Genomic DNA, 17,500 nt, shown 5'->3' on the forward strand with positions numbered 1-17,500 from the left:
GGTCCATTTCACAAAGAATAAGTGGTTAAGCAAAAATAAATGTGAGTACTTCTTCCACCACAGAGGCTGACAGAGAGAGAGAGCAGAGAGCAGAGACAGTGTTTAGTGTAGGGTTTCATCATTTCCACATTGACGGATGTGTGCTCCTGGTTATTCTGAGGGGCTGCGCCTCGCTCAGACATTCATGGCCTAATATAGACGTCTCATGTCTGACGCTGCAGCGGCAGCTTTGCAGCCCTGCAGACCCTGCAAACCCTGAAACCCTGTAAATCCTGTAAACCCTGCAATACCACACACCAATTAAACTTGTAATAAACCCTTTACCGAACTGAAACCTTCAGAACCACTTGAGGTTCTCAAACATTTTCATGTTGTTTCATGTTTCACCCCCAAATGTAGGCCTATGAAGCCGCACACCCCCATTTGAAAGGATGTAATGCCAGGGACAATAATCAGAATAGGACGGTATCCTATAGATTCAATGTACAGATTATTATTTTGATAGTATAGGTTCTTGGTTTACCTGTGATTCTAGTTTACTGAGGCACTACACTGTCTCTTTGCATTTGATGTGTTTACATTGCTTTTTGTAAGTCGCTCTGGATAAGAACGTCTGTTACTGTAAATGCCTAAATTGTCAATTGTTGAATCAGAATCAGTCTTATTGTCACCTGACAGGTTAACAGGTGTGCATTAGGTGGTGAAATTCTTTTTTGAGCAAGCTCCGCATCGTTTTCGTTGTATTCAGGAAAGAAAGAAAGAAAGAATAAAGAAAGAAAGAAAAAAAGAAAGTCTGTCAAAGACAGAAAATCTAACATCTGATTACTGTATCACAGCATAAAAAAGCAGCAGTTATACAGGTTAGACATACAGTGCAAAAGAGCGGCAGCGCATCAGTAGGTCCACATAGCACGTGTATCTAAGAGAACATCTTAGTTGTTAGCTTAGATTAAGTACAGCTTAAGCACTTGAACCCCAGCATCCATAGTCTGGGGGGCGGAAAATTGCAGATCGACAAGCTCACTTTGCAACGTGTTGTGAGCTTGTAGATCGGCTATTTTTGGCCGAGAGATCTGGTGCCGGCGGGAGAAAGCGGTCCAAGTACAGTTGTAACTCAAGTGGGTCTCTCTAAGAATAGAGGGTCAAAGTGGTTCATAACAGACCACCACAGCCCAGCTAGGGGACACGCTGGCAGCACAGGGGTCTCCAGCCAGATGCCACCATGTGGGCCGCTCACCCACCAGCGCCCCCCCCCCTCCCCCTCCTGAAGCAGTTCAAATGTACGGTCATTTGGGTGGAAGTAACCAGCCTTCCCCTTGTGGTGTTCTGTGGAGCTTTTAGATGAACTCAAGTTACCTTTAGGTCTGAGATTAGCCACTCAAATCCTAAGCAGCGTATACTGAGGGGGGGGCGCACATCTAGCCGATCTACAAGCTATAAACCTGTTTTCGGTGTAGTGGGGACCCCCGGTCAATAGGGTTTACGTGGTTAAATCAGTTAAATATTTTTTGTCATTATACTTTGTATTTTTTTTTCTTGAAGTAGCCTGAATTAAGCCAGCCTGGTCGCCAGAGAAAACGTTGTCACTGTATGTTTCTGCAAAGCACAAAAAAAGCGTTGAAACTGGATGTGTTTTAATTTTTAAAACATTTTGTGTTGTTGCACAAACATGCAACGGTAACATTTCTTCTCTGGTGATTGGGTTGTAGCCTCAATATGTGAGGAGGTCATTATTGAGAAACAAGCTCCTTCAGGCTGATTCACGACCCGCATCACCCTGTCTGGGTTCATTTCTCAATAATAACCCCCTCGCTGTTCATTACCCTCGCCTAAAGTCGCCCTTAAAATGTCTTAGGGACACGTCTCGCTCTTCCGCAAAGTTCGTTGACCTCCTCCTCCTCCGCCTGCGTTTCTCGCTCGCACAGCGAGACGTTTCAGACTGATCTCTGTGTCCTCGTGTCACGCTCAGGGCCCGTTTTCCCGCTCAAGGTTCTGAATAAGAACCTTGAGCGGCGCCACGTTCCCCGCTGGTGTAATTATGGTGTCATTCAGCTCAGCCTTTCTGATGACTCCTGCTTTTGATTAATGAGCGTGCTCCTCGCCAGTGGCCGGGGTTTAATTAGAATTAATTGGCTCTGGAAACCAAAGTCACCTGCGGGACGCGGCAGGTGACTGTGGGTGTGTGCCCGTTGAGTGAGGGGAGAGGATTTTTGCAGAGGTACAGAGCAAGTCTTTTTTGATGAAACAAAAGAATGTGTGGAGCCTAAATTATATGCTGTAGTGTAGTATTATTAAATTGCAATAAAAATATACATTTTGACATGCATGATACGGCTTGAGTTGTACATTTTTGTTAAAATAAATGTTAAAGGAGTAGTTCACCCAAAAAAGTACTTAATTTCTATCAATTACACACCCCATGAAGCCTTTAATTCATGGAGATTTTTATTTTATTTTTTCGCATTCCTGAGACAATAATTTAGTCTCCTACTGAGACTCCTATTGACCGATGACCCGGTCATCAAATTATTGTCTCAGAAATGAGACAAAAACTAAAAAGATCTCCATGAATTCAAGGCTTCATGGGGTGTGTAATTGATAGAAAATAAGTATTTTTTTGGTGGCGAACTACTCCTTTAAATCCAAAATCCTTTTGATCCAATACAGAGAGAGAACTCATACAGGATACAGGATAAACAAGTTAATGGAAGCCTAAATTATAGGCCGTAGTATGAGGGTGTAGTTTGAGGAGAAGATCAGATTTTGAAGTAAATAACGTGTCGTGCCGCACACGTTGCTAACAAAAACATCAGAACTTTTTGCCTTTTATGCGTTTATGTGTCATTAACAGGGATGCATGATTAATCAGTCATTGCATCAGTATCAGCAATATCAACCTTAAAAAGGTAATATCGGTATCGAATAGATTATAACATTTTATGTTTGAATATGAAGCAGATTCAATCTGTGGAAGTTTTCAAAAGGGGCAGAAAGTTGGAAAAATTAAAATGAAAAAAAGAAACACTTAAGTTTCTTGAAGTAATACGTGCATCAGTAAGCCTAATAAATAGGTTAACAAGAATGCTGTGGGATATTTTTTTAGAAGTCTGCATCTCTACCCAGAATCACAGTTACTATATATATATTGGCCATGCAGTTTGGCCATGCAGTTAATCAGTGATCAGATATTGCCCAAAATGTCATTATTATGTATCCCCAGTTATTAATCTTTCCCTTGAAATGAGGGTCTTCGTACCTGCAGGCCCTGTGCCTCTCTGTACAGTACATACTGAATATAAAGTAACAGGATCCTGTCCTCTCTTACGCATTAGGATATTCTTACTGTATCAACTCCCACTAGTGAACTGTATAAATAGCTTCAACTGATGCCATGTCCACAGTCTCACATGTATTCACAAGCAGGAAGCTGGATGGAATATCACATGTCTATAGCAGAGGGGTTCCTAAACCTTTCACTGCACGCCAAGGACCCCCAAATAGCCAGAGCCTCTGGCTCAGCTTGTCAAAAGACAATAGTGTTCAGAGTTGAGAGCCAATGTTCATGCAGAACTAGTCCATACAACTCCATTTTCAGTTTTCCACCCACCGTCCCTTCAGGGTATGGGACTGCAACCTTAGCAGATCCCATTGTCTGTGAGGACCATTCACGAAAACGCTAATAAACAGATCTAGAACCTCACAACTTTGTGAGCTTGTAGATCGGCTATTTTAGATACATTTTTCTATTTTTTGAGTGGTGCTAGCCACTCCAAGGACTGACTTTGTGCGTGGGTCTGTCCGTCCGTCCGTCCGTCCGTCCGTCCGTCCGTCCGTCCGTCCGTCTGTTTGAGCACGGCCTCAACAGCTGCGGGTGCAACACACACACACACACACACACACACACACACACACACACACACACACACACACACACACACACACACACACACACACACACACACACACACACACAAATACTTAAAATGAGTAAAAATACTTAAAATTAGTAAAAAATAGTTAAATATGAGTAGAAATACTTAAAAGATGTTAAAATGAGTTAAAACACGTAAAAGTCAGTAAAAACATTTTAAAGTACTTAGAATTAGTAAAAAATACTTTAAAGTCATCAAAGTCTGTAAAAAGTAACTAATTTAAGTCAAAGCACTTGAAAGTTACTAAATTGAGTAAAAATACTTGCGCACGCACACACACACACACACACACACACACACACACACACACACACACACACACACACACACACACACACACACACACACACACACACACACACACACACTAAAACGACCGATCTACAATTTGAATTTTAAGTACTTAAGTGAGTTAAAATATTTAAAAGATGTTTCTGCCAATATAAAGTTGTTTTAAAGCAGTCTTAGGCTAATAATAGCTTAATAAAATGAACTCATGAAAGGCACCACTCTCTTCACACTGGGTGTGAATTTTATGTTAACTTCCTGTTGATTTTACTATTTGAAGATCCGGATCCACGGATCCAGTCCGGGTTTTCTTCCTAATAAAAATGGCAAAATCAATATATACAGGAAAAGGGCGATGTTTACTCACAACACTGAAACAAACAAAAAAAAATAACTTTTTATCACGTGTGGTCTTTTCCTCACAGGGCGACGCGCAGATCCCTTCAGTGACCGTCAACAAGGTGCCTAAAGGCATCGGGCTGGACGGCGTGGAGGTGGAAGCCGACATCTACGACGCCCCTCCCGACCTCTCCTCGGACGAGGAGTACCTGTCCGTGGAGGAGGCGGACGCCACGCGCGGCGCCCGCATGAAGAAGTCCATGATGAAGGGAACCGAGGGCCTGAGGTCCGCCTTCTCCAAGGAGAACATGGCCAAGACCCGCGGCAACATCGGAACCAAGTTCCACAACCTGGGAGAGAAGGTGCACACATTACACATTACATTACATTACATTACATTAGGCCTACGTTATATTACATTATATTATATCGTCGCTGTCGGGTGGAGAACCTTTAAGTCCAAAACCGTTTACTATTATTTTTAAAAACATTATAAAATAGTGAAAATAGCAAGCAGCTCTATAAGCTCACAACGCCAATGCAAGGGAGCTTGTAGATCGGCTATTTTCACTACATTATGTGCGTGTCCGACACTCTTGTATAATGAAGTAATAGTAACAAGAGTTTTCAAATAATTGTAGTGGAGTAAAAGTACAATATTTACCTCTGAGATGTAGTGGAGTAGAAGTAGTAGTATTGGAAATTGGAAATACTCAAGTAAAGTACAAATACCACAAAATTGTACTTAAGTACAGTACTTAAGTAAATGAACTTAGTAACTTTCCACCACTGTATCCTAGTTTCTTTGAGGCACTACACCATGTTACAGTATGCGACTGTTAACCACATTGTTTATTGACTAGAGTTCATGCTGACTCTGCTTAATCTCACACTTGTAAGTCACTCTCGATAAGAACGTCTGCTAAAACTGTATAAATTGTAAATCGTAAAGGTGGTGCCGCCGGAGCGGAGGGAGAAGATGAGCGCGGCGGGCGCCAGGATGAGGGAGAACATAGCGAAGCACGCTCCCACCAAGGAGACCTTCCACATCAAGCTGAAGAAGGAGCGCACCGTCGCCGAGGGCCAGGAGGGCGCCGAGGAGGCGGCGGCGGCCGCCAAGGAGGGCGCCAAGGGGAGGAAGAGCCCGGGCGTGGCCTACGCCGAGGTGGCGGAGAGGGCGGGGCCGGTGGAGGAGGCAGGAGCCACCAGGATAGGAGAGGAGGAAGGGAAGGAGTAAAGGAAGGCATTTAGGGGAAGGAAGGCGGGAAAAGTTGGAGGACATGACCCAGTGAGAGATCTGAAGAGTTGGAGGGAGCGTTTGAATAAGAGAGCTTGTAATGCCCAGGATGAAGAGAGAGAGAGAGAGAGAGAGGGGGAGAGAGAGAGGGTGGGGGGTGTCTGTGATTGGTCAACATCAACGTTGGCCGTTTTTTTCTTTTACAGACAAAATGTGTTCAAATGGAACGTAACAGCGCTGAGCCTTTACATCACGCTGTCTGAGTGCGTCACGGGTGTGACGACTTGTGAGGCCTGTGACACCGTTGTTCGACTGAGCATAAATTAGGCGTAAGTTACAGATGGGCCAAGGATCCGTGAGTCACTGGACTGACAAACATTAGCTGTTGCAAAGTTTCAACTTTGGATTGTCAGTGCTTAGAAATGGTACTCAAACACACAACGTAGAAAACAAACTTACAGAACAATCCATGAGAAACAAAGGAAAGTCTAAGACTTTATGGGGACGAAGTACGACACTGAAGACTTCACACGGTCAACGGACTCGCTTTTCGGACACCAAGTCCTCCTAACTACTGAAGCGTGATTGTAAAGGGGTTAATTATTAGTGATTAAAAAATCGTAAGTGAGCTTGGATTTGTTTGCACAAGGTGGCCAGAGGCAATTCAACAGAACTTGTACAACAGCAGTCATTTTGACATGAAATAGTCAGGTAAACACAGGTTTTACCAATGATTCTAATTAAGGTTGCGTTTACCTACTATTTCATATCAATATGGCTGCCGTGAAGAAGCTCTGTTTAGCACAAGATACGAGGAGAAGAGAAAAATGGTGCGAAAACAGAATTAACGGGAAAGGAAACGATACTGAATGTACTGTAATGAAATCAACTAAAACGATGGCAATTTATATTGGGAAGCGAATGTACTGTATATGATATCGATCTTAGATCTGAATGTATAATGTTGTACATATGGAACATTGCAGCAAAATGACACTTTGGCAGAGGGTTGGGTTGTGTAGTTACTTTGCCATGATGTAACTAGAAATATTGGTGAGATATCTTTGTTCTCTGCTGATTAGAAATTGATGTTTTAAAAATTGTTTCCGCAATGATTTACACTGTAGCACTCCTTTAGCACATAAACAAAGCAGATTCTGACACTATATTACATTACAAAAAACCTGACAGCATTTTTAAAAAAAAATACTCTTTTATTTAAAAGAATATAATAAAGTATGCTGTGTCACGTTTTGCAGCGCTATCCATTTATAATCAACAGAGTTACTTCATGATAAGATAACGACGCAACCCAAACTTCTACCAAAGTCTCATTTTCCTTTAAACAAACAACAATTTAATTTTGGTCAGCGCAGACCTCAGCTGGTATCTGAGGAGTCTGATAGAAAAAGAGAAAATGATTAAAAAGTAGAATAAAAAGTAGTCATTCAAATGTGCTCACAGACAGACTGGGTTCTGTTGTCTAATAGGAGAGAGAGGAGATGCTGTTAAGGGGATTCTTCTAATGAGTGGTGCTAGCCTTGGTATAATTAGCGTAGTTAATGATCATGTTTAATGAAGCGTGGTTAATGGCACATGCTTAGTGGCAAAACAGAGGGAAATCTTAGGATTTGCATGTGCTTTCCCTATTAGTAGCAGCTTTCTAGGCAGAAGTTTAAATAATTGTATCAAAGTTGTTTGAGTGGGTGTAAGTGAGGCTTATTTCAGCCTGAATGCACAGTAGAAATCTTAATCTGAGTGTGTGCAAATGTAACCAGAAGGACCCCGTAAGGATTCATTTGGTTACATTTGAACACTCTCAAAAGTATAAATGAATTAATACTAAGGATTTACTGTGTGTGTGCCGTGACATTATGCGTATGTGTGTGACATTATAGACATAGACAAGTGTGACTGTAAGATTATCTATTATATCGTCGCGGTTTGACAGAAACCTTGTATCTCCATAATTATTTTAAATTTATGTTTTTCCCTTAATGCAATGCCCTACTTTGTACTTATACTAGCTACTACAGTCAGTATAGTGTCACAAAAAAGTAGCAAAATAGTTTGGATTTGTGTTGGTTTTACGAATATTTAACTAATGAAAAGTATAAGCACTGTATGTGCCTTAATTGTAGATTTTTTGTGTATGTAATCTCGATAGCATTGCAAATGAGGGTAAACCCAAATGCTCTTTTCGAGAATAAATAAAGGTTTCAATCAATCAATCAATCAATCAATAAATCAATCAATCAATAAGAGCTTGTGACTACATTATAACTACATTAGATCCATTGGAACACAGGTTATGATTTTCCCCATTTCCTGAAAAGTAACAATTTTGAACATACAAGGTTTCCAACCGACCGCGACGATATGCTCTTTCCAAAAGCATATAGTAGGATTTATGAGCATCTAGGTTGTATTGGTTATAAGATGAATGTGTTTCGTTCACTCCTATCTAATGTAATGTTGTACACTGTACTGTATATGTCCTTTGCTGCTTAAAAATGCATAGATATTTCTTTTTTTTCTCTCCGTTGGTAGCTGATTACGGTTCACAGCCGGTCAGACCCTTTGCGGAGATAAAGTGTATATTACACAGGCAATCTTCACAGTAATGTGACTGTATAGGTCCCAGCCCTGAGAGAAAGCACTGTTATCGAATATAACAACCCAACCGTGGTTATTGTACACTGTTTGGTGTGGGATACGAATGCACATAATACATTCTGTATTGACAAGAATACAGGAATATAATGTACAGACATTGTTTTTGCATAAATGCTGAAATGAGATTGTAGCTTGTAAGGAAAAGCAGTTTTTTGAGGCGGGGGTCGAAATGTGGGATTTCTTAGCAGCATAATGCTTCAGGCCCCGGACAATTACGTGCTTACCGTTTTCATTTATTGTTCTGAGCTCATCTATTTGGCATGTATAAGCAGATATTAATCATGTGTTTTGATTGTTAATTTTTTTTGTATAAATAAAGGTCTTCGAACTGTCATTTCCCCCGCAGTGAAATATTATATACGCTGTGTGTGAGTGTGTGTGTGTGTGTGTGCGTGTGCGTGTGCGTGCGTGAAAGGCATCCAAAAGGCTCCATTTGAGTCCATTGTTACAAGCTCAGAGTTGAAACACGTATAGAGATGATTATTATTAATGATTATTACCTGAATGGGATCACAGGGGGGCCACATGCCACATTAGCATATTCATAGATCCCGGCATACTAAATGAGGGCAAAGATAGAGGAGCACTAAAGCTTCTATAGGGAGAGGAAAATGCTTCACATGTGCATTATTGAACAGAGATTATTTCTTCCCCTTCTTCTTTTAACCACACAAAGGGGACACGAGGAAGGGGACTTTAATTTTAGTCGGTGTGCAAATGGACTCGAAAGGGTCGTTTGTACAATCTCAGAGTGAAATGAACACTCAGGATTCTACAGTATATTAAGGTACAGTGACTCCTCAGTCCTACCGTGTGCTTTTACCAGCATGTCATCCCATTATGGACACATGTTGTTATCTCCAGTCCAGATGGGAATTAATAGACTAAACGTATAGACGTAGATAGAAACCCGAGTCATCTGACTGACTCAGCAATGTCCTGCTGTGTCTAACATAAATGAAATGTATATCAATCAACCAATCAATCAATCAATCCATCCATCAGGCTCTCTCTCTCTCTCTCTCTCTCTCTCTCTCTCTCTCTCTCTCTCTCTCTCTCTCTCTCTCTCTCTCTCTCTCCTCTAGCTGTCTCTGCCTCTTCCTCTCTGTGGTAAATGTTGAATTTATAATGCACCGTGCACACAAACACACCGACAGAAGAAGAAACCATATCAACCTGCTCATCGGTATATATATATAGTGGTTAGCGGTTCAATGTCTTGCGCAAGGACACTGGGGGGGGGGGGGGGGGGGGGGCTGATCGAACCAGGAACCTAAGCTGCAGCACACCTCCCACTCTGTCTCCCCCTCTCTCTCTCTCTCCCATCTTCTCCCCCCTTGTATAGAAGGATGTGCTGTAATTCAACAGGCTACAAGCGTGACAGGGCTGCAGTCCATGTGGTCAGAATGGTGGTCGATCTCTGGCTGATGTGTGGTCAGGCTAGGTCCCTTCAACATCGTGATTAACACAAAAAAAACGGTAGCGGAGATATTGTAGTTGAGGTTTCAGCCTAAAGCAGTGGTTCTCAAAATGGGGTCCAGGGATCCTCAGGACCCTTACAGATCCATAACTCTGAGAGCATACAAATGGAACCGGTCCATTTGGTTCCATTTGTACACTCTCAGAGTTATGGGGGTCCATGAAGTTAAAAAGGTTTGAGAACCACTGGCCTAAAAGACGCTTCTTTCTGGTCCTGATTAGAGCTCAATTACCGCCGGACAATTGTCAGCCAGTGGTTGATTTCTGGGTAATTGTAGGTTACCTACCTGTTATTGCACTTTTAGAATGCCAGTCAATCTGTTAGCTGTAATGCTGTTTTTATGCTTGAATCTTCAATAAACTGTCTACACTTCACCGTGAGTGAAATATTCATATTTTTCACAATATACCTCGGGCAACCCGATCTGACGCCCATAAGGTTTGTGTATAACTGGTATCCCCCTCTGGCAAGAGGCAACATCCGATGCGGAACAGCCATATTTTGTAAAAGTTTATTTTCCCCTAAGCCATCAGACTTCTGAACTCTATAAATCCCTCTGTAATAACTCATTGAAAAACCCCAGCTACAGTAGGCCTACTGTATGTGTTCCGGCTGTGTGCAATATCTTTCATGCTGCTCCTGAGAATTCTTTGTTGTGAAATATATTCTACATTTTATATTTTACAATAATGTGTTATTTATGTTTTTGTCATATTCTCATTAGAAGTTTCAGTATTTAGTATTTTTATTTCAAATGTAATTAGTAGTACTTACTAATCGTAAGCCAGTGGAACAAAACTTTGTTCAGGTTGCATTTTATGTATTGCTATAAGAACCTTACCCACTTAAACCCTCTAGTCTTCTTAAACCGGTCTTGAGTTACATACTAGGCTACTTGGACAGCTTTTATTCGTCTACACCAAATCTCTTCACCAAATATAGCTGATCTACAAGCTCACAACGTGACGCATTGTGAGCTTGTAGATCGGCTACTTTTGGCTAATGTTTCCTCCCAGAATGTGGATGCATGGGGCTCGAGTGGTTTACATTCCATATTTGCCCTTCAGCTCCTCCACCAAGGCGATGTACTCGTTCATGGCGTCTTCTTGGCTCTTTCCTTTCTGCTTCTCCCAGGCGTCCCACTTGGCCTTCCCAGTGAAGTCCAGCATCCAGGGCCGCGCCGTGTTCACGTCTCCCACGGTGGCTTGTTTGAACAGGGCATAGATCCTCAGCATCTCCTCGTCCGCTGGCTTGGTCTTCAGCTGCTTCACCTCGTTGGCCGCTGTGTCGAACTTAGTCTTAGTGTCGGCCATGATAACTGATCCTTAAGGGAACTTAGTCTACGATTCGGAAAACAGAACAGTGGAAGCTGTTTGGGGTCCACTATTCAAAAGATCGGACACTGGAAGCTATTTGGGGTCCACTATTCAAAAGACAGTACTGGGAGCTATTTGGATCTCTCGGTCGTCTCTCTAATGCTGGTCTCACGTCTTCTCTAGTGCTGATCTCACACTTATCTCTTTGGAACTCCACGTATGCACTATTTACCCCATACGCTTCTGTCGCACGAAGATGTCATGTGTCGTCATCACGGTGCCTGGTTCAGAATATGACCTGAAATAGGGGTTCTCAAAATGTCAAGGGCCCCAAAATTAATTATTTGGCCACTTAGCATGGCTGCCGTGGTAAGTGATCAGATGGGTGGGCCGTGTGCATTTTCAGAGGATGTTTAATTTTTATGATCAATCAATCGATTGTCTTCAGGATTGGATCAATGGGACTAACTAACGTATAGGGTACTTTAAGTTCTTAATTATCATCAGCCTTTTTTCAAGGTTTTAAAGAAAAAATACAAATTTATTTTTACTTTAAGCGTTGTTATATTATGTTAGAATGTTATATTATCTTTAAAATCTTAGCATTTTTGCCAAGTATTTGTGGGCTCACTCGCAATATCCTCACAGCCCACCAGTGGGCGCCGACACACAGGTTAAGAATCGCTGGCTTAGCTTAGCTTTAAAAAAGAAAGACGTTTTTTTTTTAAAGTCCTCCTACTACGGTGTTCACCGTGACGCTGGCCACGATGATGCCCACGATGAAGGCGGCGGCCTTCGCCTGTCCCATCATGTAGGACAGGATCAGGAAGCTCACTCCCAGGAAGACCGCCATGCCCGTGGTCTTCCTCGCCAGCAGCTCCTCGGGCAAGTTGGCCACGATGATGCCCATCAGGAAGATGGTGGCCTCGGGCCACGCGTAGCCCAGCACGCCCATGAGCTTCAGGGTCAGGAAGCTCACGCCCACCAGGGCGGAGGCGCGCGCGATCCGGCTGGGCAGCAGCCGGACGCCCACCAGGAAGATGGCGGCCTCCAGCCACGTGTAGTCCAGGACGAAGACGCTGACCGCCAGGAAGACGGCCGCGGCCGCGGCGATGCCGGCCAAGCGTGCGACCCCCATGTGCGTGCCCACCCGTCGAAGCTCGCACAAAAGAGACAAATTTCACCCACCGTTTTACACCTGTAAACCCGTGGTGTGACAATAAGATTCTGAATGCTTCGTGTGGCCGTCAGACTGTCCGTCTCACGTCTGTCTCTCTGTTTGTCTGTCTGTCTGTCTGTCTGTCTCTCTCTCTCTCTCTGTCACCCGTCTGCCTGCCTGCCTGCCTGCCTGTCTGTCTGTCTGTCGGTCCTGACACAGGCCACCACACAGGTTTGCTTTTCTGTATGTAGGCTACTGTATATCGCTGTAGGGGGAGATCGAGCGCTGCTGTGCCCTCAACCGTGGCCTATGTTTACGTTGACATGCCCGATATTATGCCCGATATTATGCTATCCGATATTTATTATTATTATTATACTAATGGCCGTTGAATGCTTCGAGTATATGTCTTTTTCCTTCCTCCTTTGACGTTGGCATCTGGATCAGATGAAGCTCTTGCGGGGTCGCGTTGAGGGAATGTGCACATCCCACTGAAAACACGCTGCTTAGATATCCGGTGGTGTTTGTGCTCTTGTCATCGTGATGAGTCAGCAGCCGCGCCCAAATATGGAGTCCCATGATGTCAGACATGTCTAAGTTCTATGACCAGACGCTTTATTGAGTTCAGCTTTAAGCGCTGCCTCTAGTCTTCAGTAAAACAGATCTGAGTTGCACTGTACTTGGTGCACCGTTTCTTCCCCCGATCTACACGAATCTTCACCAAAAATAGCAAATCTACAAGCTCACATGCTTGTGGATTTGCTATTTTTGCCAAATGTTCCCCCCAGAAGATGGGGTTGATGATGGGGTTCAAGTTGTTAAAGGGATAATTCACCCCCAAAATGACTTTTTTTCTATCGACTATTTTCTTGTTTTTGTCACATTCCTAAGCCAAAAATGGGATGACCAGTAGTGGTTCCGGTAGGAGACTCAGAGTTTCCTTTGTGTCTCCTACCGGAACCTCTGCCTACCGGTCCACCAGTCATCAAATTATTGGCTTAGGAATGCGACAAAAACTAAAAAATATCCATGAATTCAAGTCTCCATGGGGTGACTAATCGATAGGAAAAAAATCCTTTTGGGGGTGAACTATCCCTTTAATAACCAGTTTTATTCAGTTATTTCTGGGCCCGTTATAAAAGCTTCGCATAAAATGTATTATACTTTTACGTTAATCTGTTAAAAGATTAAGGTCCAAACTGTTCAAAGATTAAGGTCCAAAGGATTAAGGTCCAAACTCAGTTTAAATCTGAGAGTGTACAAATGGAACCAAATGTACCCAAAAGATCTTCACAAAATGATTATTTCGATTTCGTTCAGATTTTCAGTCGGTTTCAACCTTCTGGCTGTGAGGTCGCAGTGAGTTTCTGCTTTGCGTCAGTGCGTGACGCATGGCCTGCACATGGAAATAATGTGGACGGGTGCTTTGATCCATCTCTGCGTGGGTGTTCAGCTGCTGTCTCCTTTCAATGGAGGCTTTCTTTAGACCCCTGACAAACAAATGGACCCACCAGGGGTCATTTGGTTACATGTATACCAAATGGAGCCTTAAATTAACACCAAGAGTTTTTACTGTATACGCTGACAGCAGATTTTTACAATAACTGTGCAGGCAGCATAATTAACTAGATTTCTGTTGCAATCAACTCCAGTGGTGGACAGTAAGTAAATGTACTTGAATACTGCCCTTAAGCAAATTGTTTGAATATTTGTATTTTTGGATAGGTATGACTTTCACTCCACTATATTTCAAAGACACATTGTACTTTTGTCTACACTATTACAAGGAAGGGGAAAGTAGATAGAAAGAATTAACCACTTAAGCCCTATTTCTAATACACAGCAAATCTATAAGCTCAAAACTCATCACGATCCGACACGTTCTAGACGTGTATATCTTCTATGTTCACCATTATTGATATTTCATGAACATTTCTGGAAACTCTTGGATTTTTTGGGATAAAAGAAAATGTGGCCTACTTCGTGATTTGTACTTTTTGAATACTTAAGTATTTTAGAAAGCATGTGCTTTTGAATACATATATATTTTTAAAAGCAAGTACTCCAGTCCTTTGCCAGAGCAACTTTCACTTGTAGTTGAGTAACAGTATTTATAATTTGACTCAAGTACTGGGGTTGAGTACTTTGCCCACCACTGACAATAGCCCAGCCACGCATGGCTGCGGGCGACGTAATTAGGTCTCCATGGCAATCAACTCGACTAGCCACGGTGCAAATCGTCGCTGTCGGGTGGAAACCTCGTAAGTCCAAAAAACGTCCCCCATACTACACTGTCTGCTGTGTAGCATGGGGGATTTTCAGAGCCTGCCTGTGCTGGTGTTGCTATGGTGATCGATTTTCCTTATTTGGGAGATAACTCACGTACTGTAGGTACACTCCCACCACTAAAACAAAAATGAAAAACAAGATAAATACGACATAGTCTCACTCTCAAGTAGTACTATAGTGACTTTATGGGACTGGGTGTGCCGAAGCGTTTTACATGACGGGGGTGCCCTTCGCGTCATTTTGTGCCGTCCCGAGCACTTCCGCATTCCTGGTAGGTGGAAGTGCCGTTCTCAAACCCAAGACGTAAAAGGGTGACGGCTCCACTAAAAACTGTTAAAACGACCGAGGCACGCCGTCTGAAGCGGACTTGAGCCACTAAAGGCACCGCAGAACGAGTCCCGAAGTCCGCTTCGTGCCGACTCAGCGTCGTCCGAGTTACGTCCCGATAGGCACAGAAACGTAAATCATGTGACGCCAGCTTACAGTGGCGTCGTATCAGGGATTTTCCGATCAACAGGCATCGGCGTCCTCGATTGGTCAACTCAACTCCATCGTCATCATGGATTGCTCAGTCGTTGCGTGACGTTCGTATCGCTGAATCAATATAAGTAAGTAGTTCACACTCCATTTCTTTTACACAATAGGAATTCATCAATAGAGTTTGTGCACTGTGGTGCTCGAGTGAGAAATGTTCTTCTGGACGGTGCACCTGAGAGGACAAGTGACAGATGGCAAGTGACAGATGGAGGACAAGTGTCCCACTGCTGTGACAGTGGGACATGAGGTGTACTCCTTTAGACGGTCCAGTTGCATGGATCGGATTGACGTTCACGTCTTCAACGCACTGTCTTTATGCTGGACGAAGCTGCCCCCAGTGACAACAGGAAGAGAAGATGCCCTCGATGTTCCCTACATGAGCAGTGGCGAAACAGCTGTGCTAATAGAAGATGCCATCTACATCTGGGGGGCATGGGGCCTCTGCAAAGTGATTTTTGCATTTGATGTCGACACCCACCGATGGCTCAAGCATAAGGTGTTTGGGACTGTTCCAAAGATGAGGTACGGGCACCACTCAGCCTGTGTCTTGGGGAAGGTCATGTATATCTTTGGAGGAGACACCCAGATTGAAAAATCCAGGACTAACAAATTCTCCAAGTTGGACACCACCACAATGGTCTGGTCTTCACTTAACCAGAGGCACTCCATATCCTTCAGCACATCACTCTGCCACCATCATTGGGACAAATATGTTTGTATTTGGGGGCAAAGGGTCCCACTACAACGGCATCAGAGTGTTTGACACAGAGATCAACTGCTGGCTGAGCACGCCTTCTGCACATCTTTTTCCAAAACGATGCTGGGGTCATGCAGCCTCTGACTACAATGGAGAGCTGTACGTATTTGGTGGTCGCAACGATAAGCAGGCCTTCAATGATCTGTGGAAATTCAGTCCTGAGACTTTCTCCTGGATGAAGGTTGAGCCCAAAGGGAAAGGCCCGTCTACGATGCATAGCATGTGCTGTTGCATGGTGGGAGATCGTGTCATCCTCTTTAAAGATGACCTGTACATCTTAGACTTAATTTCTACTTTAAAGACGTTATGTAAGCTAGCAGTTATTCAGTATGGTCTGGAGCAGTCTGGGATACCAAACAACATCAGGTGGGAAATGGCAGCCATGACTACCAAGAACTACAGAACTACTACCTCAAGAACTACAGACCGGTAGGTATCACTCCTTTACTTTCTTTCCAAAACTCTTGCCCAGTCTGCCTCCATTCTGCAGTCCTGATTCTTCTAGAGTCTAGAAGTCCAGGAGAGGATGAAGTCCAGGAGCATCTGGTGTCAAATGCTGCAGATAGGTCTAGAATCTAGACCTATCTGCTGCATTTGACACCAGATGCTCCTGGACACCCTCGCTGACCTAGGCATCGCTGGGACCGCTCTAAAGTGGTTCTCCTCCTACCTAACTGACCGGACCTACCAGGTTTCTTGGAAAGGTTTGCTCTCCTCCCCCGTACCCTCCGAACCGGGGTCCCCCAGGGATCTGTACTTGGCCCCCTCCTTTTCTCCCTGTACACCAAATCACTCAACTGTTTCTATCCTTCCCCCCCTCTACCACCCAGGTGGAAGAGCGCATCACTGCATGTCTGGCTGACATCTCACAGTGGATGTCTTCTCGCCACCTCAAGCTGAACCCAGACAAGACTGAGCTTCTCTTCTTCCCAGCTAAGTCCTGCCCCACGCAGGATCTAACTATTTCCATAGACAACGCCCTGGTGACTTCGGTTCCAACAGCCAAGAACCTGGGTGTTGTCCTGGACAGTCAGCTCTCATTCAAGAGCCACATCACAGCGGTCACTCGATCTTGTAGGTTCACACTCTATAACATTCGAAGGATTAGACCCTTCCTCACCCAGGAGTCAGCCCAGCTCCTTATCCAGGCATCAGTCATATCAAAATTTGACTATTGTAACTCTCTCCTTACCGGCCTCCCGGCATGTGCACTTAAGCCTCTCCAAATGATCCAGAATGTAGCAGCACGCTTGGTCTTCAACCAGCCAAAATGTCACCCCCCTTCTCCATTGGCTCCCAGTTACTGCCCGCACAGAGTACAAAACACTGACGTTGGCCTACAAAGCAACCAAAGGTATGGCTCCCCCGTATCTTCAAAGCCTGATCCAAAATGTACAGATGTACTGTTATACAATAATGCTGAAAGGATAACACAAAAAGCCCTGAAGGCTTGTTTCCATTGTGGTCCTATATGTATTCAATTCATCAAG

General features: G+C 43.7%; 2 protein-coding genes across 3 annotated transcripts in view; one reads left to right on the plus strand and one right to left on the minus strand.

The window, feature by feature from the left end:
* cavin4a (caveolae associated protein 4a) overlaps window positions 1-8,804 on the plus strand; it is a 22,389-nt gene extending 13,585 nt beyond the window's left edge. Inside the window, exons 4-6 of one of the 2 annotated variants that reach the window (XR_013933851.1) lie at window positions 4,646-4,921; window positions 5,512-6,886; window positions 7,056-8,804. Coding sequence is in view for 1 of the 2 variants with exons in the window: in XM_080439343.1 (XP_080295469.1) it covers window positions 4,646-4,921; window positions 5,512-5,796 (561 nt within the window). In the remaining variant the exon portion in view is untranslated. Of the gene's footprint in view, window positions 1-4,645; window positions 4,922-5,511 lie in introns of both variants that reach the window. The other variant, XM_080439343.1, reaches the window with a different exon arrangement.
* A 2,191-nt stretch (window positions 8,805-10,995) lies between these two features.
* LOC308093140 (acyl-CoA-binding protein-like) lies at window positions 10,996-11,265 on the minus strand (the record flags this gene model as incomplete). Its single annotated transcript, XM_080439367.1, has 1 exon — window positions 10,996-11,265. One exon carries the CDS (start codon window positions 11,263-11,265, stop codon window positions 10,996-10,998), a length of 270 nt encoding a protein of 89 aa, XP_080295493.1.
* Window positions 11,266-17,500: the final 6,235 nt, after the last annotated feature.

The sequence above is a fragment of the Gymnoscopelus braueri genome (genome assembly GCF_963280865.1).
Source record: "Gymnoscopelus braueri genome assembly, chromosome: 10".
In the NCBI taxonomy this organism is placed as follows: domain Eukaryota; kingdom Metazoa; phylum Chordata; class Actinopteri; order Myctophiformes; family Myctophidae; genus Gymnoscopelus; species Gymnoscopelus braueri.